The sequence below is a fragment of the Python bivittatus genome, unplaced genomic scaffold, assembly GCF_059951505.1.
Source record: "Python bivittatus isolate LINGU-HERP-01145 unplaced genomic scaffold, Pbiv_v1 ctg000350_np1212, whole genome shotgun sequence".
Classification (NCBI taxonomy): domain Eukaryota; kingdom Metazoa; phylum Chordata; class Lepidosauria; order Squamata; family Pythonidae; genus Python; species Python bivittatus.
Genome location: NW_028277074.1, coordinates 43581022 through 43607487, shown reverse-complemented (window position 1 = coordinate 43607487; position 26466 = coordinate 43581022). Strand labels below are relative to the sequence as shown.

The following is a 26466-nucleotide window of genomic DNA, read 5'->3' as shown; positions in this document are numbered from 1 at the left end:
TTCGTAATGTTTGGGTATACATTGGTCTACAGATAATGTTACTGTGATGTCATACTGTATAGTAATCGATCAGTTTTATGTCCAATGTTGAGCATACTGCTTTCAGTTTAGGAAATCACCAAGCATTTCCCAGCCTCTATAATAATAAATGATCCTCAGAATGTTTTGCTTGCTGGGAGTTGAACTTTAATACATTTGGAAAATTTTAGACTGAGGGAAGCTGGGCTAAAACAATATAAGACATGGTGACAAAATTAACACTTCTGGCAGTGTTAAGACTGCATGGACAGAAAAATAGTATTGTACTGTAGAACTTACAGCAGAAATTAAGCAATATTGCACTGGAGTTCATTAATTATCTGAATTTTCTTGAGACTAAGGACTTTTGATCTAGAAATGGTGACAGCAGATTTTGCTGCTGTTCCACTTGCTTAACCTTTACCCAACCATTTATCTACATTAATCTGCAGGCAGTAATTGTGATGTCATATCTGAAATAATGTTTCCTGTCCCTCATTTTTTTGTATCTTAACTATTGAAGGGATTTTTTCCTTTCCTTAACTGAGCCCACTTTTTAAAGGGGCATAGAAAACGAAGTTGAGGGTCATTCTTGTGTCGGTCAAGAATAGTTAATGGTACTGAGTTACATATAAAACGGGTATTGCATCATGTATATGTGATCTTCTTCCAATTAATTATAAGGTTTGCTCCAAAGTAATGGGAGTTGAACTAAATCAAAAGACACATCTTATGCCCTAATACAGTTTTTAATGGTTCTCAGAAAGCAGAAGGGTGAAAATACATTATAGCAGGGGGATAAGGGGCAACACTACATGGCAAACAAAAAAATTCATTTTTATATGGATGAGACTTTGTTTGAATTCCTTTTTTAAGCAAAGCAACTTGATCCACTCTTCCATGGGTAATGTACAAATAATGTTATCCTTCTATCTTTACATTTTTCTGAATGTTGTAATATAGTTCTTAGCTCATATTCAAAAAGCCTCATAGATACATAGAATTTTCTAGCATACAAAAGTATGTTTGAGAAGAGAGGTGCATGCTCAGGTCAGAGCCAGTGCCCAGAGATCTCCAAAATACACTACCAGATTACTGTTTTTTAACATGATTAAAAGTGAGCTTTATTCAATACATACTGAAGAGCAATAAATAACATTTTGTTCTGAATCCACCTGCTATTTTTGGAGTACTTCTCCCCACACACCTTTCAAAAGCTAAGTGCAACTGTCATTCTGAAAAAAAGCGCACATCTGTTTTAACATAAAAAAGAGTACAGTATACATATTTCATATATTGAAATGTATAATTATTATTTAAAATGCCTTCCATACTTGTATTTCATGCAGTTTTTTTAAAATATAGATGCATGCATGTGGAACTAAAATGGATTGCGAATAGACTGACCTATCTCTAATTTTGGAATGGGATGTTTCAAAAATACGCCTTATCTGTTATTTGAGGAAGAGTCTGGCATTCCAGGTGTAATAAAGGCAATAACAGAGTAGAAGTTAAATGAATCTCAGAAAGAATAAATGCTGCTTATCAGTTAGGAGGTATGCTTCTGTAGTATACCTCTTTGACGTATACCAGTGTGTTGAATTTCTTCCATCATGGAATTCAAGGGGGAACACCTCGCATTTCCAGGTGGTCTTCCATCCCACTTGAATTTGAGCAAGCTGGCTGCATCCTCTTTCCTCGGACTATGTGCACTGTGGGATATGGATTATGTTACACATAATGAGTGTTAGATCAGGAATAGGGAGACACTCAGCCCTGAAACTCTCCAGGAGACTGTAGGCCACTACAGTACTGCACAGAACGTGCATAAAATCCAATGGGGTATGCCACTCTGAGTTCATTGGATGCAATAAAATGTAACAAAAATATCAAGGATCAGCTGCATTAATCAATGTATTACAGATTGTTGACAATAAGGCAAAGTAAAATAATATGTCTTTTTGATAGGACACTTTTTAATAAAAACTATTTGTTATAAACTGAGATTGTAAAATTCCAGAATGGATGAAATTATAGCCAGAACTATAGCCAGAACTATATGGATGAAATTATAGCCAGAACTATAGCCAGAATTATAGCCAGAACTATAGCCAACATGATTGCCACTAGGGCAGGGGGTTTCAAATGTTATGATATTGTCACCATCTAAAATGATAAACTTGCATGATGCCCCCCACCCCCTTAATAAAACTAATGTTTCATTGGGGTTAGGGTTGGGCAAGAAATATTCTTCTTTCTTTTCAGAATTGCATTTTAATCTGCATATCACCAGGAATTCTAAAATTCTGGTATGCAGTGTCTGATGCAGGCTTAATCAGGCAAAACAAGGAGTGGGTTTTGATATTGCTCCCACTTCATTTGCATGTCTGGTCAAATTTAATAAAAAATTGTGAAGCCTTATGCCCAATTGTTTTCAGTCCCTGGGATCCCACAGTTTGAGAACTCCTATTTTAGGGATATCCACAGTTAATAAAGTGAAACCAGAGAATAGGTCCACAAAAAGACTAGTAATGAAATGGGAAATTAGTTATCAACTGATAACACCTGAATGTTCTATTATTTTTTGAGAATTTTTCCCCCTGCAAGAGGTTTGCTTGCTGACATATTTCCTGCATTAGCTGTAAAGTAAATGATCAATGGATCATTCGCTCATCTGTAAGTAGCACTGTTAAAATTTGCCAGGTTAAAACTGGCAACTAATCACAACTGTGTCATAGGATGCTTTTGCTATTCTTGCACAGTTTGCTAAGCAAACAATTGGTAAAGGAAATGGTGCAAAGGAAGGAAATTAGTTTCTCATTTTTTTTAATCCTTCCAAATAGGATTCTTCAGATTTAAAAGTCTGTGTAAATTCTTTAACATTTCTGTGGTGTTAACCTAACAAACTCTTATTACATGGTGTAGCTAGAAAATAGCCGTATGGCTATAGACTTAGTATTGCTTGTTAATGCTGTAAAATTTGGATACATGACAAGAATGTGGGTGACACATTTTTTTAAGTGTTGATTGAGCTCATATTTTAAAAGTTGTGGTATAAAATAAACATCTCTGCCCTTCCTTCCAGCAGGCAGCACAGGAATCTGCTCTCCGGATTGTATCTGACAGGTACATTTCATTGTTTTTATGAATTATAAATTGCTCTATGAAATGCTGAACCCTATTTATTGTGGCATATAACTCATAATTGGATTTTGTCCCTGAAGTATCTCTGAACTGGGGTATTAAACATTTTGCATGCTTGGATTTGTCATGCGTGTGTAGAATTTATCGTAGAAAAAAGTAAGCCATGGTCTTCCTGCATTTCATATGAAGAATCCCTGATTGTGGTGTGAAACTAGAGAGAGAGAAGTACATGAATCAAGTAGTAAATGCATCGCTTTAGCATTTGCTGGACATATATCTGGGCTCATTTCACAGCACTAAGTATGCTATTTATTTCAGAATTGACTTTTTCCATTTTATTTTATTTTAGGGTTTTTTAACGATGGAAATTATCCAGGTTTTATTCTGTGTCCATAAAACAATATATTCTCTTCCAAATGGTTGGAGACTTATTCTGTATTTTTTTATGACCATTCTTTGTAACAGCATTGTTGATGCTAAAATATTCTTCTAGTTTTGCTCAGTCATTTTCTCAAGTCAAACTTCTATTCATATCCCTGAGATATTCCATCATTTCTCTCTATGTGACATACAAACACGTGGCTGTTTGCTAATAGATGCTTTACCTTATGTAACTCTCAGTGATAGTGAAACTGCTGGAATTTTAGAGACAGTCTTTGTAACTTAGTTTTGATTCTGTTTTAGATTAAGGAAATAGGAGGGCATTATTGCTGGAAGATGTATTTTCTTGTACCTTTGCTTAAAAAAAATCAAAACAAAGCAACAAAAATTTATTAGATTTATATTGATCCACAAATAAGACATTGTGTCATGAATCAAAGCAAATTTCCCTTTGTCTTCTTAGCAGGAATCGCAATTCTTCTGCCTACACTCTTCTGCCTCCCTGAAAAGAAATAGTGATAGACTTTCTAAGGCTTTTCCAAAGCAGAACTTGCTGCTGCTTAGAATGAATTATACATTATTCATGGGCAAATAACATTTCTTTATGGACTAAGCCTAAAATCATCAAAACAGTCCCACCCCTGCTGACAAGTCCTTGCTGACATGTTTATTTGTTGGGAAAGGGAAGGATAAAAAACTTGTTTTTGCAAATTTATCAGAAGTTGAATGTTTTGAACTGTTTTGAAGAGGAGGATTGGTACTGGGAGACAGATGTTTGCAAGCATATATGATAAATATAAGAATTCTAGAACAGGAAGAAAAAATGCCACCATATTCCAGTTCTGAATGCATAGAAGATTCCCTCTCTCCTTGTTGTGACTTCAGTCCAATTTACTTTCTGCTAACATAAAATAAATCCTACAATCTAGAATAGCCTTCTATACTCTGGTGCTCTGTCAGATGCACTGATCTACATATTCCATCATTTCCAGCCAACATGGACAGGGATTGTGAAGTGGTTTAATTAATCTGGGGGAAAATGGACTGCCTATTCTATGTACTATCAAACATCTTTAAATTGAGGGTGGGAAACGTATACTCCTTTAGATATTGCTGAACTAGAACTTCTAGCATCTCCAATATTGGCTATGTTGAATAGGGTTCCTAGGAGTTGTAGATTAGTAACAATCTGGAGAGCCATTGGTACTTCAATTTACCACTAAACATACCTCTAAAGAATCAGCTATTTTGTTTCTATGGATAAGATGCATATTGTTTTCCTGGAGGATCAAATAACATTTTTCCTTATTTGCAGCATAATCAACCTGTCTTCCCTTTCCTCCTCCTGCTGCCTCATCCCAATTTAAATTTTATATCAGTCAAGTCACTCCATGCATCGGGTGAAGTAAGCTGCAGTCCATGAAAGTTTATATCATTTAATAAAATGTGTTAGTCAAAAAAGATGCTACCAGACTCCTGATTTCTTGGTACCCTAGACTAACTTTCTATATCCTACTGTGTCAACAAAAGCTGACTTTGAAGAGAGAGGCCAAATATCTGTGGGTGGGAAAAGCCTAGAATTTAAATCCTGGAACATATATAGAGAGACTCTGATGTTTGTATTCTGCAGCATGCAGATCTTTGTTTAGCTGGCTTCCTTGTCTCCAATAACATGACTAGTTTAGCCCACTCATGCCTCAGTCTACTGCCAAATAAGCCAATTCTGAAAGAGTTTGAGAGAGATGAACTTAGATGTGCAGTCATGCTGAGCTGAAGTCTGACAGTTTTGATGCTTTAAAGAAAGGTGTTTCATCCATGTTAATCCTCTTTGAAAAGTATCTTTTTCAATGATTTCCACTGGCCTAGTGTTTATACATATACTCTTTCATTATGCTAATGTCCTCCCACTTTTTTAAAAGGCAGAAACTGTAGTTTCCTAGTAAGAATGTTGCAGAGCAACTGATCAGAAAATATTCTTTCAACAAATCTTTAACTATCAATTTAAAAAAAAAAACCCAAAACTCCATAAAGTTTTGAAAAAACTGTTGGGATTGGCTGTGATGCAGTATTTTAAAATATAAATTTGAAATATGGATAAATGAACCACAGAAATAAGTTAATAAAAACACAATCTCGGTATGGAATTTAGATGCCCTAAATGATTATGTAATGAAATAAATCGTGTACATAATTATCTTGTATCATTTCAGTAATCATTGTAACAAAAGCTTTTTGTAAATATTAACACCCAGTTTTTATTTTTTTATTTTTTTATATATATATTAAATAAATAAATAAATAAATAAATAAATAAATAAATAAATAAATATTGGTCTGCATGCCTGTTATGTCAGACCAATATAATGCACAATTCATGTATGATAATGTTCCTGTGATAGTTGCTGAAATTCTCATTCCAAGCTTTAACCCATCACAACTTATCTTGCAATCAAGCTGTGAAAATGTTGTTAAATGGTTGCTGTGAGTGCCTGACTCATGCATAAGAAGCCATCTGGTTTGTTAATGAAGAAAAATATTTCTGTTTTATTGTTTGTTTTTGACACTTGAATATTGCATTGCCTTTGGGCAGTGAGAAAGCTATAAGGTACAAATTATTTTCAGCTTTTGTAATAGCTCCAAGTACTCTATCTCCATCTGGTGATGAGGGCAGTTACTGTGTTAGATGGCTTCTTGCAGTGATAGTTTTCACAGCAAAAACATAAAAAGAAAGGTAGAGAAGAAAAGAAAGGTATGTTTCCTAATGTCCAATGTTTTCACTATTATGTGAATTCTGAGAGCCTGTGATAGAGGTCCTAATGGAATAATTATTTCCTTTCACTTTCATGTCTCCAGCAACATGTCATCTGAATCTGTTTCCCTAGATAACTCCATTGCACTTTAGTTAATCTGGAACCATTGCAGTACTTTAATTAACGTGTGAAGAGAGATCCTGAAGAGTAGCCTTGCATCGATTAGAAATGGCGTCAGTAAAATTAATGTGTTGTAAATAAAATATGTACATAAACATTGGGAGAACAAGACTTGATAATGTTGTATTAAAAAGAAGACAGTATCTTTCAATGTGTAGAAATAAGCTTTAATGGAAGACCTGGAAGACCAGGTTAGGGACAGATCATCATAGAGAAAATCAATCTATGTGGCCACTAAGAATCAGCAATGACTTGATGACATATAATCAGTCAATCGCTCATTACAGAGGAGCTGTTACTGCCTCTTAAATATCTAAGATTGGCAGAGGTGGTCACCATGATGCCCCCAGTGCACCTTGGTGCTCACCAGCTTTCCTGCCCCACTTAACTTTAAACTTTTAAATATCCTTTTAATTAAAAATATTAAATAGAAAGCTGGCATGCAGACATCATTGTCTGGAAATGAAATATGTTAGGTAACTGCAGCACAGCACTTTGGAAGTACATCCATCTGCACCAAAAACAAAAAAGGGGGGGGGTCTTCAAGAATGTATTTTATTTTCAAAAGTGACTCTGGGCTGCATAGTGACAGAGAAAGCATGAATCTTAGGTCCCACAAGATGACATTGTATAATAGAGGGGACCTGGAGCATTGATAGGCTAGAAAAAAGAGCAGGGAGTATCCTCATCAGTTTGCCAATGAGATTGGCCATGCCCACCATCCAGCCCAGAGGCAAGTCTCTCAATACAAATTCTTTGTGAGATCAGTCATAACATGGGTTCAACATTCAAAGCAAACCCATAGACCTAAAAGTGGGCTTTAGTTCTGGATTATGGGTAGAGCTCATCCGACTGTGCAGGATGATGAAGGAACCTGTTTAGATTACCACCCCACCCTAGAAGACGGGAAAGATAGAAGCAGACTTTTGCATCTGAATGGTGGAAAGGGAGTTTTTAAATTATTGGCTGTGGCACTGGAGGGGCATGTAAGCATTCCTTCAGATAGTGCAGTATCTTCTGCATAACCTTTTTCAGATCAAGGGATACCAATACATCTTGAAGAAGGTTTCAGGAGGAAAGTGGATGTGGTAAAAGCAAGACATGTGTATAGAAACAATATTTTTCTATTTTGTTTTTGTTAATCTTTAACTGATAACTTCCTACTTTACCACTCTCTCTCCTTACTGAATCTAAAACCATGGGGTTTCATTTTAGAAAGCGGAAGTTCTAATCTACCCTCAGCTAGAGAAGGTCAAAAGTGACTTTGGCCCAACCACTCCCTTAGCGCAACCTGTGACCCAGAGTTCTTATTGCAGGGAAAAATAGGAGAGAACACTATGCATTCTCGCTTGAACTCCTGAATCAAAGGTGGGATATAAATCCACCACCAAATAAAATAATTTTTTCCATGTCTCTTGTGGTTTGGCCCTAAATATTTCTCCTAAAAGTAAAAAAACAAAACCCAAATTCCAAAATGCTTTTGATAATAGTCAGTACTGGGCAACCAACATTTCTTTTCCTTCCCAATTATGTTTCAGCAGTTGTCTTGAATAAAAGATATACCACTTCAGAAGATTTTTGCTATATTCCCACAGATATTTAAAAATTATTTATGCCTCATTCACCAGATGCCATTTTGGATAGGTCTGTATAAATACATTCAGAAATGAACTTCGTAAAGGACATTTTTACCATGTGATGTAATTCTGATGTATAGAGTTATTTACTTTTCCTATTCATTGAAACATATGTTCATAGACAAGAAATTAATACATTATATGTCTTTCTTTCCAAATGGCATATTAGGCTATAATTGCAAAACTCACCAACCAAATATTTATTGTAAATATCCTGGGGGCCTGTTATCAGGACATTCATGAAGAGATGTGATGAGAATACAGTGTTTCCTGAATTAACAAAAGTTTTCTGTTAAAACAACATAGGCCTAGACTGGGAAGGAAAGGGAGAATTGAAGGATTTCCCATCAGGGATCTGGGTGTCATACAACTTTGAAAAGATTTGTAACAATGGATTGTTGTTATATGCTGTTTGTCAACAACTGACTTAGGATTTTTTTTTCAGCAAAGAGACAGAAAGACTTTTGAGCAATGTCATTTTAATTTTTTATAATATAATTTTAACTTTTTAATATTTATCATTACTATTGTATTAATTTTGATGTTAATTATCATACACTTGTATCTATCTGAACGTTTTCTGCTGTGTATTAAAAAAATTTTTTTTTAAAATGACAGAATAGGATGACTTAACTGCCCTTAATTTATTCTACTTCCTACTCTTTGACAGCCAAGAGAAAGAAAGGAAGAGAAATTGTGATGTGTACTCTGTCTTAATGGTTCTGCCTTTTTTCTTATCCCTTGAGAATCTTGCTTTCCTCCCTTTTACATTTGAAAGCTTTTGCTTCTTTGACTATTTTCCTACTTCTGACAATAAACCTTTCCCTCTCTTTTACATTGTTCTGATCCCACTGGCCATAATTCCACTTCCAAAACACAATAGGCAAGTCATTTTTCCATCTAAGAATGTATCTTCCATAACCATGGTATCCCAACAAAAACCTGTAGATTTCATCAAAAGTAAAATAGGGTGAAGAGAAGGGAAGGCAAATAAATTAGCCTTGTAGCATTAAGTTTAATTCCTTGGAATACTGTAAGTCAGTTCACTTAAAAGTATAGTTCCCACCCATGGATACTATGCTATTGACCTATTTCTTCCACCTGACTGTGTCTTTATAAATGGAACATGATTCAACCAAAATTGAACACTCTGAATTCTGACATTTCAAAAGAAATATTGATCATCTGTGTCAGACTCTCTCCCTTAACAGTGCTCCGCACTTTCAGAATTGTATCCAAACTTTTAGACGCCCTATCAATCCCAGTATTTAATTCTTACTTTATAAAATCTTTTAAGAGTATAGATTTTACCCTCATTATGCCTTTTCTGTCTAGTACAGGTACTTGCCATCTGAAAGAACTTAAACAGAGATACATTGGGAAAACTATAAATGTATTTAATGTAAAATAAAACAGGTAATCCTGCTTTTCACACAAAGATACAGAAGCCACATATTCTGAAAGAATAGTGCATGCTAAGGTAGAATAGCTGCCAGAAGAAAAATAGCTGTCTAGTAATATTTGATGGATTGCTTGATAATTGCATGGTAATTCTTGGTGAACAATCAACCTCTTTTAGAAATATGTATATACATATACTCGTCCAATTTTGCATTGGCCTATTTAACTTTCTATGAGATGTGTTTGGACTACAACTGCCAGGACTCATAGGCAGCATCTCTATAGGGCACTAAGCCAGAAAAGATTGCATTTGTGGTACAGCTAGAGTAACAGAACCTTGCAAGTCTGAATGTGCTTCCCCGTCCCTCTCTTTATGTGAAGTAGGGAGGGGCTTGTCTGAGACATTTTCTCAAGTTAGTTTCTTGGCAAGAGCTCATGCCCCGCTCTTCTGACCATTACCTTGGTAGAGTTCTTCCTCCTGTCCTTCAAGGCCATTCCCTATTCCCTCAACACCATGAATCCAGGAGCACACACTAGCTTTGCCTGGGATGATGATACCCTGCCCAGAACCAAAGATAGAAATTCCCTGTATCCAGGTAGTCCCAAAATCCACAGCTACTCAGTCTCGCTAGAGTTGAGCTTGAGCCTGTTCTTCCCCTCTAGATCCACATAGCTTCTAGACACTGAGGCAAAACCTAGGTGGCATTGTTTGCATGGACAAGAATTTTTTATTTATTTTTTTAAAGCACCTTTATTACGGCCTTTGGACCAGAGAACACTACAATAAAAATACATAAACCTATAATTAATAAAACTAAAAAGTCATCAAATATAATACAATAACATTACAATAAATAAAGTAACAATAAGACAGATAACAGTGGCAGCACAGGGTCTCGGTCAGATAGAAGAAATGTCCAATAAGCTGCTCTTTAAAATAGGATAGATGTATGTCTTCCGAGATTCCCTGTAAAGAGAGCAACAAAGGAGCAGGTGGCTTAGGGATTCCACAGAGCCATCTCCACAGGGGCATGAAGGCTGCAGAAAAGAAATGTTTGTATAGCCCCTCCACAGGACAGTGGAGGGTAATTCATACAATCTAGCCAAGGTGAAGACCCCACGAAATGTCAGAATTAGAATTGAGGAGAGATGAGAAGATGGCATATGCCCATCTGAGAAAAATCCATGAACCGTGGGGTTAAATACTAGACTTAGAGTGGTTTGAAAATCAGTATCCCAATTACGTTGCTTGAGATGACTCCTGGCATTTTCAAACGTAATGGGCAGAGGCTTTCCAAAGCGAGACCTAAGGATTGGAGTTTGCTATGCACACTTGTTAGCTAGGTTGATTTAAAACGGTTTCTGAGAACCAGTGGAGCCAGACCAACGGGAGAAATCAATTTTAACTAAAAATTAAGGAGAGAGAACCAGGCTGTAGCACCCACAGAAACCAAACCTGTCTCTAACCATAAGGCGGCATTCTTGATGCATCTTGGAACTGCAAGTGTAGCTCTTATAAATTTGGACTGGACAGCTTCCAAGATATTAATCTTTGTAAAAATGCAAATCTGAACACCCATAAAGAAGCTGGGAAACACCCTTAGCAAGAAAAACCTTGCAAGCTGCAGGAATAAAATAAACAGCTGTCAAGGGCTGGACCTCCCCCCACCCCAAATCAACACCAATTTGAACCAACCAAGGAGGAAGTAGGAGAGCCACTGTAACATTGTGCCTCCCACTCCTAAACCCCTGAGCCAGTCCAGAAGGATATTGTGATTGATGATATTGAAAGCTGCCAGGAGATGAAGGACAGTTAAGATGGATCCACCATCCCTGTCTGAATTCCACCATAGATCATCTACAAGCACAATCAATGTCAGCATTGTTCCTAGACCTGACTCCCAAATGAAAGGGCTCCAGTTAAAGCATTTTCTCCAAAGCCCTCTGAAGCTGCAGACCAACAACTTTCTCAATAGCCTTCCCCCAAAACTGAAGGTTGGACATGGTTTGGAAATTACCCAACACTGTAGGGTATAGTGATAACTTCTTGAGAAAGGATGGGGCACTGACTCCTTAAGCACAGATAGAGCCACCACTTCCTCAGGGATTAATTTACCACCACCTGGACCCATCCACAAGTTGCCTCCCAGGAGGCCTTAACCATGGAGATGGATCTAATATTCTGGTGGCCACATTAACAGTTCTGAGGGCCCTGTCCACTTCCTTGGAGCCAATGGGCTCAAACTCCATAGATAACCTTACTAGATTGTATTTCAGTCAGTTCAACCAGACTGACATAGCTGGAGTCCAACTTTGAGCAAATCCGAACAACTTTATCTGACATATGCCTTGAATAATCTTACAGTAGCCATTCAGATGGTTTTCTGACCCATCCATCCCTCTCAGTATGGATTCTCCAACCACCCATTGTTCACGTCTTCAAGAAAGAGGCAGGAATCATTCCCTAGGCAGAGCCTATAGAACTCTCTTCATCAGCCCCTACTTATGGCAGCTGTGGTTCATCCAGTGGCCCAGATACATCATCAGCAGTGAGGCCCTAGAAGCCTGTTCTGAAGCTCAACAGTATATTCCTGGCAGACATTCCTCCTGTTCTCCACGTGGCTTCCTCTGTCTTCTAGTGTTGTTGTCCTCTGTAAGTGCTTTGTGTGACACAGGTCAATAATTCCGCATCTTTCCAGATAAGCTGGGAGGAGGGATACTTTTGCCCCTAGCCTCATCACCTTCTCTTCCAGGAAGTCAATATGCTTGCCCTTGCAGCATGTATAGCTTTTGTCTTCAGGGAGGAAAACAAAAATGAATCACTCCCTGCAGATCACAAGAGCACTTCCCTCCGTCTCCATGTTCCTCTGATGAACTACAGCAAATGGCAGAATAAGTGCCTCCCTCTTGGCATCTCCTGCCAAACTCCTGTTTTCTCTCCCTGTTTGCTCAGTCAGAGAGCTTAGTTTCCTATAGTGGTAATTCTTGAAAAATGTCTCTGATCTCTAAAGGGAGCACAGTTCTATCATAGATGCTTATCAAACTGGCATGTTTTTATATCTAATCTACATATTTTAGCCAGGTTTTTTAAGTCAACTGCCCTACCTGTCTATTCTGTAGATTCACTAAAGTTTCAGAACAAGCCTCAACCTTTTTCTCCCACTTATAAAATATTTATGGATACTTGACTCCACTTGTAACATGTTTATGTGATGCAGGGGGGATTAGCCTACCACTTATGGTTTGGCTTCTTGAATACTTTCCTCTGCAGATGCGTCATCCTTTTTTATTTGTAATCAGGATTGTGGACAATATTTGTGGGTGGAAAGAGACCACATGCCTGCATGCTCTACTATGCCCATAGATGAAGAGAATGTTTCTGATGATATCCATCATCAGAATCAGAATCAGAATACTTTAATGGCCAAGTATAAAATATATACAAGGAATTTGTCTTCGGTGACGAACAGCAAGATCAGCAATGCAAATAGGTTAATGTGGCTTTACTTGGTACCAGATTTTTTGAGGAAGGGGTGTATTTCTTTTCAAGATCTGGCAAATATAACAGCAAAATATGTGGGAAGTTGGAGGTGCAGAAGGACTAGAATAAATTTTCTAAGGAAAACCTAACAGTCTTATTCAGGACATTGTTATGATAATCTGATACTCCATTTATATTCTGATATGGCCTAATGGCTAATCAATAAAGTATTATTATTATATTTCTTTTAATTTATATTGCTTTGAGGCAGTATAATGTGAAACATGAGAGCTTTCCTTCCCCAAACATTTCCTTATAGGAATATTCCCTTACATGGCTCGTCTTAAGAATATGAAATCTTCCCTTACTAGCTAGCAATAGGAATTCCTGCTCTGCTCTTTATGCCTCATTTTATATGGCCAACAAGAGTATTTTATTAACTTTTATAGCTACTGGTGATCAACAGCATGGCAGCATCCAGCATTAAAAAATGCTGGTTGAAATTCTGTTCTTCTCTAAATCATAGATTTACAGTTCAGTAAAGCTGCCGTTTAAAATCCTTATAACAATGCTATTTCATTATATTATTAATTCAAACCAATTAATCAGAAGAATTGTATAGTAATTTCTTGATGCCATTAGAGAAATATCTGCCGTAGTTCAGAATTATTTTAATTATTCTGGATAATTAGCCAGTTTTATTTTTTGTGTTTGTGGATCTCTTACTAATGCCTCTTGATAATTGCTATTGAACAATTAGGCCAAGCAGGAATAAGACTATCTTTGTTCATCTCTAATTAGTCAACAGTTGATAGCAGTATGATTGAATTTATAAGGATCCTGAATATCATTGCTATGTTAGGTAATTGTTCATTCTTATTTTTCCATACCTGATTTCATGAAGGCATGGGGTTTGATTCAGTGTGCAAATGATAGCTTTAACAACTGTTGGTAAATGACAGAACACCAAGCAGAAAGATGTTTTCAAAAGTTGTAGAGCACTCGAAAAGCAAATCATTTTTGGAGAATGAACTAGAGATCAGACAATGGTGATCTGAATAGTACTATCAAGTGTAGGTCTCCAGATTTTTGCTGAAGTGAAAATAAAAAATGAGTGCGACTTTAGTAAAAAATATATATATTTGACCAGAATTATAGAAATTAATAGGGTCCACTTCCATTGATTTCACTGGTTTTTCACATATTTAGAAAATGCTAAAATTCTAATTCCAACCAGTTAGGATGGTTTTCACATTGTTTTAAAGGACTAATTGGGGGGGAAAGTGTTCATTATTCATGAATGTCTAGTGACTCGAAGAGTGCATTTTTGGTTTATGTCATTTGTGTCATGTCATTAGTGTCATTATGTCAAATGACGCCAATTAATATTAGACTTGCAGGATGGGAGGAGAGAAATGGCTACCCTAGCAACTTGGGATTATGGAAGTCCTTGTTGGGGTGTCTGGCTGACGCCTCAACTTCCCAGCCTCTGAAACAAGAATTGAGAAAAAAGTACAACACAAGGAAGAGGAGGAAGCCCCTCCCTTGGTCCTCCATAGCTAGTCATCCTTTCTTTGCTTCCACTAGAACCAGCCCCACACAGGAACCTGTCAGCTGCCTCCCCAGATCCAAATTTCCTGGTAGAAAATCAGAACTCTGTAGAATAACATCTGGCTACCTACATCTGACAAATCCCAAACAGGAGGAAACCAGTCACGTACTGCCTGCCTCCTGGAGATCAGTGTAACAGTAATCATAAAAACTCACCCAAAAGCTAACCCAACTATTACGTTTAACCATAGATCTTATGAAATTTAATCATAAGCCAAACTTCAACCTAATCCAATATAATTATTTTTACTCTGTATTTACCCAAGTAAGCTATCCTCACATAAAATAAATCTAAGATCACCACTAAATATTCACCAGATATAATACTACATTCACACTAAAGCTAACCCTGACACCAAACTGAATGACAGACTTCAAGGAAGTTTTACTCTAATCCTAGCTTCACTCTCCTGGCACATATTTAGCTTGTTGTCAATGACCACACCCAAGTCTTCTTACAATGAGTGCTTCCAAGCCATGAAGCCTCCATCTTATATGTGTGCCCTGTATTTTAACCCCCTAAATATAATTTCCCTGTCGAAGGACATATTGTTCCTCTCAGCATAGTCTTCCAACTTACCCAAATTAGATGGCACTCTTGTTCTGTGATCCTACAGGCTGGCTAAACCATTTTGTGTCACCTGCAAATTGATAAGCAGTCCAGATCTTTAATGAAAATGTTGAATATTATTGGCCCCATGAAAATCCCTGCCAGACCTGAGTAGTTAGGCTTTTCAGCTTTATGTAGAGCCATGAGTGCTGACTCTTGTAGTTAGCTGGCCAGCTATGGACTGACTTCATGATCAGCTTTCACAGTTCAGAATTTACCATCACATGAGTTCTCATTACTGCACTGTTGTACCAATACTAGGACAGAAGAACATGTAATAAGACTAAAATTCTTTATTTGACCTGTGAAATAAGGCAGCTTTCCCCCTTTATGTGCCTTCGCACAGATTGTGGTTGAGCTTAATTTTTTTTAAAAAATGGTTATTACATTGGCTGAGAGACAAGTGTGTAGTAATTAAGGTATTGGACTAGGAGAGGAAAGTTCCATCTAGCATACTCTTGGCCACAGAAGCTTACTGAATAATTTCGAGTCAATCACTCACTCAGCCCAACCCATGGCAAAAGGTTGTTCTTATGGGAAACTGCAGGAAGAGAGATCTCTGTACTCCACCTTTGAGCTTCTGAATAAAAGCCAGGTTACTTATTTATTTTATGGATTTATAGGACTGCTCAATTCAAACAATGCGACTCTGGGCAGCAAACAGCAAAAAGCAAACCAAAAAAAACCCCTTATACATTTTTTAAAAATTACCCAATATATAAAATGTAAAATGGCAAACACAATAACTAAATAAACAAAAGTGGACTCCATTCATTTGGATCCAAAACACCTGGGGAGGAAAGCTAGAATATAAATATAATAAAAGCAGGAGATATAGATGGCTGGTAGGTAGGTAGGTAGACAGACTGACAGGCAGCAGGCAGGCTAAGTTGTAGGGCAGCATATCTAAGAAATACCAGCTTGGGCTAATACAAGAAATGAAAATATTTAGACAAGATCAGTCTTGTTTTCTTTTTGTTCTGTTAATTTTTACTAACTACCAACTCCAAGCCTATAATCTTTACCTTCACAATAAACATACACTGAAAACTGGAGCAAACCTACTTGCTTATGTATATAATAGGAAGTTAAAATGTGTTAGTGGTTAATACATTTACATGAAATTCTGTGAACGTGTTCCTTGAGGCTTAATGTAAGTCACATGTAGTAATCTTCCCAAAATAACAATAGTGATTCTCATGTTACATTAGAAATGCAGATATAATTCACTTTTAAAATAAAAACCAAAAAAGTAAAGATTAAAGTAAAAAAAAGAAGCAGCTGAAGTAGTTAAGGTATTGGACTAGGAGTAGATCGTAGCCCTTAGCAGTGTCTTGGAAGAGGAAGACAAATACTTCTTATGACATGTTTTATATTGTTACCTTTATCTATAATTTATTATTTAAAAGAAAACCTGCACGTTCATATTTTTGGTAACTTTGATTCCAACTAATGACAACATTAATCATTATTAGAACATCTCAATAGTCAAAGCAATCCATTTAAAGCTTCATCAGCAAGATCGCAATTTGTTAGCTTCATGTGGGTTTTGCTTTTTTTTTTTTGTATTACTTGCTGTGCAAGATACAGATGAAATATCACACAGAGCTCATTCTTAAAAAAGAAAAAGAAAAACCGTACTGTGATGGTGTTTGTCTATGGCCCCAAAATAAACTATGCTTACTCAGAAAATACCATTTTTAGAAGAGGCTTCAAGAGACTGCAAATATGAATTTAACATCTGTCTGCAGTTTCCCTACAGACAGTCAAGGATTTATTAGTTAATATTTTTGACCCCACAAGATTGGGTCTCACCAAAAATGTACGTAAATCCAGGTTTTCCAAGATAAGTTTGGGTAATTATGTCAAATTCTTAAGAATTAATCTCCAGTTAGTTTGAAAAAAGCCCATTAGTCCTGTATCACAAGTTCCTTGCAGTTTGCTAATTCCATAGCAAATAAGTCATATAATAAAAATGGGATGAGTGCAAATTTATTTTTGTACTCCTTTGGATTTAAAGCACACCTAAAACCCGTGGCATGTGCTTTCCATGCACAACCATAATGATAAATGTGCAGAATAAAGCAATGACTTCTTTATCTCAAGTAGCTATATGGAAGAGATAATTTCAGTGAATGCAATTTATGAAACAGTGATAAACCCTCATATTACCTAAATCTATTAGGTTAACAAAAACAAAAAGAAAACATGGCTATTTGACCTATATCTTTAGCAGATTATTTCCTTAGATGGTACTAAAATTTCCAGACAAACAAACTGGGGCTTATTAAGCATTTCAGTGGTATTAGGATGTAATGGAGGCTCTTCCAGAGCTTACTGGGAAGAAGAAACAAACAAACAAAAATGGGTGATTCCCTCATTTTTGTAAATATAAAATCCAGCTGTAAGTCTAATCTTTTTTCATCCTTTATGAGACATTCTGATCCTTAGTTAAGAACAGTGTTCTTCCAGGTTTATTGGCTGCAATTTGTTTCTAGGCCCAGTTCAAAGTGCTGGTCTTACCATTGAAGTCCCCATTGAACTTCTGGGGACTAAGAAATCTTAAGTGCACCTTCCTTCATATAAAGCAGCTATTATGCTCCACTCCTAGCTAAATCTCGTGGCATGCAGGAACAAACTAGAACCATTTTTACCTATGCCAGAGTTTTCTGCCAGGGACAAACAGAAGCTTTAGGTGAGTGTTCTGTTTTTATGTCTGGGCAATCAGTCAGAAAGAAAAAAATTTAACATGCAAATAAATAAATAATAAAAGACTCAAAGACTCATGATCACACTACTGATTGCCTCCTTCTCACACCCTTTAGGAAGAAAGGAAAGAACTACTGTAGTGTAACATGTAGTTTGACCCTTATCAAGCAAATATGCCTGGGCTAGACATGCCTGTCTGCATCAAGAAACAATAGGATAGGCTGTTAAATTTGTTATGGCTGTGACCACCCACCAGAAAAATAAAATAAAAACCCTTAAGGAAGATCCAGCTTAGCACTAACCAGCTGTCTCTTTTTATATTTGAACATCCAATTCCCAAGGAGGCTCGGAAGCAAACAGATTTCAAGGCCAATTCTATAAAGAGTTAACTCGTACGGACCAGGGGGTCTAACTGCTCAAACGCGGCTGATGCAAGGTCAGTGGCAAACACACAGAGAAACTCAGGGTTACTTTATTTTTCTTGTGAGCAGGTCAAATAAAACACTGCTGATATTCCATTTATCTGGTGTGACAAGCAAACACTTGGCAGCAAGTACAAGCATACCCTGGAATCTGGCATCAGTCTCCTAGCACAGCTGTCAGCCTGCTGACTAATCACTTCTTCCTGAAGTTAATGCAACTCTAGCTTTTTAACACTCTTTCATCTCACATACCCAGGCACTCAGTCCTTGGAGAGAGCTATTTGTTTTGGTAATGCAGTAATTAATTATAACTTTTTTACAGTTTTGGCAGCAGGCTACTTCCATGAGTTCTTGTTCTTTAACATTTCTGTAATATTTACTGCATGGTGGTTTGTGTTTTTTGTAGCTGGGAGTTAGTTTCCTTGGCTAATCCAAGTTATCTCCTCTCAGGGAGCTCTCTAAAAACGCTCACTCTGATTTCATTGATAGGGGAGGGTTACATTTAAATTTTTATTTTTAGCGCTGGGTTTAGGGATTTTGTTTGTTGTTCTAGCTAATAGTATCGCCTTTAAACCCCACACACTCTAGACCACACACCTGGTTTTACAAGGAGAGCTGATTTTCCTTAGGGGTGCATTCCTGGATGACACTTGGTGTCCAGTCAGCATAACTCCCATTTGAACATCCCGAGGACAAAGTTAAGATACAGGTGTAGCTGGGGAGCTTACCTTATTCTTAGCAGTCAGGGCTTCTTTTTTGTGCTTCAGCAAAAATGGGGAACTCTTCTCACAAAATCTTGATATATCCTTAAAATGTCCTTCCTTGGTCCCAGTGACTTTTCCCTGATGGCAACATAGGTATAGAAACCTTTCTCCCACTTTTTTTGCTGAGTGGCTCCTCTCATGACTGCCAGACGCAGATCTTTAACTTTTAACATTTCAATAATATTACACGTTGGAAAGTTGCTGGTGTTTCATTTTTTACATTTTTATATGCCATCTCACCAAAGGTATTTCATAGGGCATGACTGTATAAATTATATACATTCATAATTAATGAAGGTAGTGTAAGAACTAAATCAGTCTTCAGAATGTTCATGATTCCAGTAGAGGAATTATATCATCAACCAATAAGATAGAAAATGGGGTTGCTTTAATCTCCCACAACTTCAAAAGTTGCTTAGCAAAATGGACAAGAAAAAGAAATATTCAACTCTTGGCTTTAGAATAGGACTGTCAGGTTCCATAAAGATTAGTACTTCCTTACCTTTAATGACAGTTTTGACATGGGTAGCTTTTCACAACACAGTGTGAGAGAAACGTTTTCTGCTGAAATCGTGGCTTCCACCTCTTATAACCTCTGGCTATTAAAATTCAAGAGCATTCATCCGAAAGGAGCTGACAAGCTATATCGTACAGGGTGCTTCCAAGCAAAATGGCACTTCAGCAATCTGACTTTCAGTGAAAGCAACTGGGAAGTAAGGCAATCGTTCTTAAATTAAGCTGCACTGCTGTAAGAATCATGCTTATCTACCACAAGGGCACAATTCATTCTTGCCTTGGCATTTCCTGTGAAGAGGAAAAGGACGCTACTGCAGTTATATTCCATTGCCTTGAGAAAACGTTGGCTGCTGGATGAATTTAGGGACAGAATTACGGCTGCATTTTCTTTTACCTGAGTTCTAGGTCTAAGGTTACAAAAAGAAACTGGGTGGAGACTGACCCTATCTCTGGCAGTTAAAATAAAAATCATATGGGGGAAAGTACAGATTTGCCACTTCTATAGTGTCAGAAAGTACAATGAGGCATAGATAGAAGGCCACTTGGAGGAACCTATTACTTCTAGAGAATCTGTTAACAGGATTGGACCCTAGGGGCTAAAGTGATGCTAACCCACTGCCTAATGATGGCCTTTGTTTTTCAACAGGAAATGCTAGTGAAGTTTTATACTTCAGATGAACCTGAAAATAATTGTGGCAGTGGGTGATGGTTAAATATAAATGTGTAAAACTAAAGCAAGCAATATTAAATTGAAACATGGTTTGGTGGGGAAAATAATCAAACATCCACCAGGAAACAAGATGAAATGATTGTTTAAGCAGTTGGGTGATGAATTGGATGATTTAAGCAAAAAATGGGTGCTGGTGACCTTCAGTTCTATTTCAGTGCATGTAATGCCACTGGTCTCTGGAGGAAAGACAAAATATAAGTTTAGTTAAAGAGATTGATTATGTGCCATCAAGTTAGTGTCAACTCTTAGTGATCATCTCTTTAAGATAGATTTTCTCCAAGAAACTAGGTATATATCTAAACTGGTGCTAGGTTGCAGTAATGCTTGGTATGGGACCAAAAAACTGAATTAGAATTTCAATGTGATGGAGATTCTATGGATTACTGACTCCTTGTGAAAAGAATGGGAGTTTGCATTTTTTTCCAGAAAGAACCAATATATATTTTGGAATTGTTTGTAAGTTCATGACTATTAATAAAGGTTCCAAGGGCTATTAGCAACTTCAGTTGGTGTCAGAGCTGTTCTTGGTAGATTGCACATGGATAATTTCATGTTTAGATTATTTTATGTGGAGTTTCTCTTCCGCTTGCCCAGCTAGCATCTCCTGTTTAGCTTTGGCTGATCTTGAAAAGCTAAGCAGGATTGGGCCAGTTTTACATTCAGTTTTCCACTGTTCCTTCCTAGAATGCCCCCTGGCCCTTTCCACACCTCTACCCCAACTTAGCTGTTTATTTACAGTGAAGGCTGAGTATTTTCCTTTAAGAAAGTATTTTAATATAGAATTCTGCAGGTTAGAACCCTGGAACTTTGCACATTTTTTCCTCATAGTGAAATTACTCATGGATTTATAGATCACTCTCAAGCATTAGGTCATACCAGGAACAAATTTGTTACACAGTAAACTGCTTTACTTTAGTTCATAAATCCTATTATTAAAGATTTGATAGCAAATAACCATTTCTTCCATTACTACAAAACATAGGAAAACGTAGGAATGTTAATATTATGGTAAATTCCAGCAATAAACACTGAATATTGCATTATTTTGAAATTCCTGAATCCTACGGTAACTAAAGTGTTTGGGAAGTGAAAAGAAGAGGGACAGTGATATGAGATTGGCAAGATAAATCTCTAGAAGATTGGGTAGAACCCATTATAATCTGCCTAAGAGGACCTAACAAAAAATAAAAAGTAGGAATAATGACCAATTTTCTCTATAGAGGGAAGAGGTAGAGACCCTCAAGGGTCTCTACCTGGGATTAGTGCATTTTAACTTTTTCATAACTGTCTTGTCTTGGAGATAAGAGGTGAACTGGCTATGTTTGCAGATTATACTAAACTACTCATGGTAGTAAAATAAAAAGTGATTGTGAAGAGCTCTAGAAAGATCACTTTAAACTGGATGAATGCTCAACTAAATAGCAAATGTGGTTTTACTTAAGTGTAAAGCGATGCACATTGGGAAAACTTCACATATATTCCATGCTAGGGATCATTAGGAATAGACAAGGTGGGGCAGAGAGGAACTCTCTTAGGCTTTCAAGATTTTGATCTAAGCCTTGTTGACATCAACCCTCTAATCCAAAGAAAATAAAGTAGCACACAACTTAGAATGGTAACAGTGACACATACAGATCAATTTCAGTATGAAAGAGTATCATGTTTACGTAGAGCATCAATCTCTCCATTTAAAATTTGACTTTTAGTTGAATAGTTTTTTATTTGCATTTCAATATACATTTATACATACATATCTTTATTATGGTAATTGACCAGAATACAACGATCAATAGCAGATGGAACAATATAGAACACTTCCTGAGTTCTTCATTAATGCAGTCAAAGTATGTCTACTTTTGCAGACAATGTAACAAAATTTGGCCACATTCATAGAAACAGAATCTTACTGATCTGATAATACCAACTCTACATGGAATAAATCAGAGCTGTCTGGGTACTTTATTAATTGGGGAGTGATAAAATGGGTCCCTGCATCCTTATAAAAAAATACAGCATAGCAGGGCATGGACTATGGTTTTGATAGACTTTTCTTCTCAGGGGCACAACCTTTGCTCACATGGAAATGTTTTGTTTCTGCCCTCAAGAACCACCATTTACAGTATGTTGTAAATATCTTGCTGGCCTGAAGAAAGGGGCCTGACTGTTCAGGAAAATATTCCTGGTTAGTGCAAATTGATCCAGTTGGGCTTCTAGATCTCAGGCAATGAGTGCTCAATCATAGCCCATCATTAAAATGCCTCCCTAGAAAAACCACAGTATTGCAGTTTTTGCAGAATTGTCCTATTTCATATTGATTCATAATTGTCCGCAAGGAGAAAAGAACCCAGACTTTCTGAAAAGAAGAATAGCTTCTACCAGTATGCTATAAGAGGAATCCATGTGCCAGTTTCAGTGTTAGTCAGCCCTGCCTCCCTCCTAATACTACATTAGGAACACATAGGGCCATTTGAAATAGAGCCCTTAGGAACCCTGGTGTACCCCTGTCTGGTGAGAAGTGCACCAAGGGTAGGAGTGGAATATCTTATGATGCATTGAGTGCATTTGCTCCTAGGTGATGGCACACTAAGGTTCTTCAACCCCGTGTCTATTAACCCAGTTACATGGTTTCCATTTATGCTAATTTTTTCCAATCCTCTGGATGGATAGTATTTGAGTAGCTTCCATGTTTGTTTTTGTGGGGCAAATTGAGCCAAGTGACCAACTTTCCCATAGCTGTAAGCAGGTCTTTTGTTGTTCAGTCCCTATACGTTGGACTACTTTGGATGACTTCCTACTTTCTAACTTTTTAGATATTCCCTCCTTTTCTGGGGATTCTTTCTGTCTTCGGATCCTTCTTATGAAGCCATTCCTCCTTTTCAGAGTCTGTTAAATAATCCTCTGCTAGGTTTACTAGTTTTTCCAGTTTCTGGGTGATGTTTTTTAACCCAAAATTCATTGGACTTCTCTCCTAGGTCTGCCAACTGATCCCACAACTCCCTAACCCCTTCCTGGGGACCATAGGAACATTCTCTAAATCTCTGTCTGGATGTGTATTTTGTCATCTTGTAATGATACAATATGACTTCCTTTACTTCCTGGTAGTCCACAGTGTCCCTGGCTGATAAATGTGAATAAGCCTTAAGAGCTGTCCCTGTGAGACTGGGTGCTAATCTGGCATCTCATGCTTGTGCAAGCCATGCGCATACAACTGCCTCCCTTTCAAACATAACAACAACAACAGGATTCTATATCCTTCCCTTCTGTCAATGTTGGAATTTTAATATGCTTTGGGCCATCCCTGTCATGGGGCGGAGTAACTGCTCGGAACCCTGTAAGTGCCTGAATAATTTCTTTAAACTCCGATCAAATTTCGCTTTCTGGTCTCTCACACTCTAACTCATCACTCTGCTTCTTTCCAGTGTCTATTTTCCTCCTGCTGATGCAACATTAGCTATAACATCTTCAGTCATGCTCATAGAGTTCCTCCTTCAACTCTTCTTTGTTTTCCTTTGGCCTAACTGGGGGATTCTCTCCACCTTCGGTCCCTTCCATTCCAGCAGGGATTTCTCATTTCTGGGCTACTTGTTACGTATATGCATGTATGTGGGATCTGGTGTCCAGGTCTGCTCCTAGTGCTTCAATAATTTCCTAAGTAGACCTTGGAGTTCTAGAACCAAATTCCTTTCTCTTCTGCACTAACTTAGATCTCTGCTTCACTCACATCAATGTGTAATGTGTCTGGATCCATTTGCTATCCCACTGCTGCCATCATCTGTTGGAGGTTGGGAATGGATAGGAATTAAGCCAAACACCCACCCACAGTTAACAGTGCTGTTTTTCTTGTTATACAGGATTAGTGCCAAGTGTATTTACAAGTCTTTTGGTGAATAAGTGTTTATGTACAGTATATATAACTTATAATGACCAATCATAAATATGTACACTAATAAAGCTCATTATGCAGTATACTAATAAAACTTAACTAAATGACTTAAATTTCTACTTCTTTAGGTTAAGAGAATCCCTTAACTGCTAGTTTCTGCATCCTCCCACCCTTACTTGCTGTATCTTCAGCACAAACTTAAGAACACTCACACACTTGCCCAGTTACCCAACACCTGAATCGCTTGGAGTTTGCTCTCCACTGTCTAAAGTCCAAGGCTGTGTTTGCTATTCTGCTGGCTCTTTTCTGCAAGTTCTTCTTTGGTTTCCACTGCCTCAGATACCTGGTTCTTCTCCCTGGCTGTGGATCATCTGGCTTCTGCCAGCTGTTGCCTCTTCTGCTCCACACCTCTTCTAGTTGCCTCTCACTCCAGCAGCATCTCCTCCCAAATCTAGAAGAAAGCCCTCTCCTTCTGTCTATCTGCTCTGGTTTCTTTTATAGTTCTTTCTTTTGAAACCTGTGTGCCAGTTTGCAGGCAATTCTAAGGAGTTTAATTTTTTTTCTTTTCCCTGCAACTGCCTGTGTGCCCAAGCTGTGTATCTGATAGACCGCTATGGGGGTGGGGAGTGGTGAGTTAACCTTGATAGTTGCACTTAACACTTTCTTGTTTCAGGGCAGTTCATTTTTTCACAGGATTGGATCCTTTTCAATGGGGCAAAAGTACAGTAAGGTCCCACCTGAGCACCAAACAATAATTACATAGTACTTTTGTCCAATAAAGCTTTAGTGCTTCTGGGATATGCTGTTAAAGTGGAAGGACTATATAACTGCCACTGTTTTTCATGCATTTTGAATGGCAACAGTTTGGGCAACAGAAATGAAGAGTATTGCAAGTCAGCTCAAGATAGTTGCGGGGAGGGGACTGAAGAGTAGAAATAATCACTGTTTGGAGTGTGTCAGTGTGACTCTTGTGTCAGTGTGACTAGCTAATGTACACTTTGAATTCCTTCTTCCCCTTTTTTGCCAGTTTAATACTTCTAAGCCCCGTTGATTGTTATGATATAGAAAATTGAAAGACAACTGTTGTTTCTGCATTTAAATGTATGTATAGGTGCCAACACTGGTTTCTCTTTTGGATTACCTCTGTCCATGGAATACATTTGCCAATATCTACCTTAGAACAATTTGTGCAAGAAATATTATGAACTCAAAATTATTGAGCCCTCTTCAAGGCAAACAATTAATATTGTATTAAAGTTTTTAAAAATCAGTTATATGTTGCGGTAAATGATTATACCTTTTCTTTCAAGTGCCCTTTTCTTTTTAGATGTATAACTATGATATATAACTCCTTTAAAAGGGCCATAGAACTGGGGCTTGCAACAATATTTGACAGTGTATCCTTCCATCCTTCTGTTAGGAATGGCCCTGTTCAAGGATCCAGACAGCCATTTTCTTTAAGCAGGGCATTCCACACCCACCCATCACAGGTTTTCTTTTTCACTTTTCCAGCTGGCCTACCTTGAATATTGAGCAAGTTCACTGAGCTTATTTTGAAGTTTGGGATGGTGGGAGGACTGCCCAGTTGGGACAGAACCTCTGCACATTCCCTGAATATGCCCCTTTTTCCCACTTATTTTCCTACGACTCCCAAACCAAAGTCCATATCTGAGTTGGTTAGTAAAAATGAGGTTTTTTTTAACATGGTTTAATTTCTATTTTATACTGTTCTCTCTCTCTCCCCCTCTCTGAATATGGGTTCAACAGCAGCCCTGGTATCCAGCAGTCCAGTTGTAGAATTTTGGGTCTCTCTAACAAGTGTTCAAGCAGCAGTTCAAGCGAATCGGACAGCAGTTCAGAATCTGATTCGGAGAGCGAAAGCAGTTCCACAGAAAGTGACTGCAAGAAACCCTCACATTGTTCCAGCCCAGAGGTAATGAGTTTCATCCCAGTTAAAATCTAATCTTAATTTCTAAACCAGTGGAACTTTTGTACAATAATGTGTTTGGGACCAGAGAGCTTTAATGCAATGTTTTGATGAGAGACTTTTTTTTTAAATATGAAAGTGTTAGCTGCAGCACAGTGTGACATTTTAGGCAGTTAAGAAAAAAGACTTACATTGAAATAGTCTTTCCAGACCCTATACGGCTTTTTAAAAAAGCAAAAGCTATTGTGTGAAGCTTGGAGTAAATGGGTCCTTTTTGTGTTCTTTAAAGCATTGCTAGATTC

General features: G+C 37.5%; 1 protein-coding gene across 3 annotated transcripts in view; it reads left to right on the top strand.

The window, feature by feature from the left end:
* Positions 1-26466, top strand: part of AFF3 (ALF transcription elongation factor 3) — a 277229-nt gene that overhangs the window by 205366 nt on the left and 45397 nt on the right. For all 3 annotated transcript variants that reach the window (XR_015796877.1, XM_088145043.1, XM_088145042.1), the window contains exons 9-10: positions 3104-3144; positions 26005-26170. Coding sequence is in view for 2 of the 3 variants with exons in the window: in XM_088145043.1 (XP_088001169.1) it covers positions 3104-3144; positions 26005-26170 (207 nt within the window). In the remaining variant the exon portion in view is untranslated. The remainder of the gene's footprint in view (positions 1-3103; positions 3145-26004; positions 26171-26466) is intronic.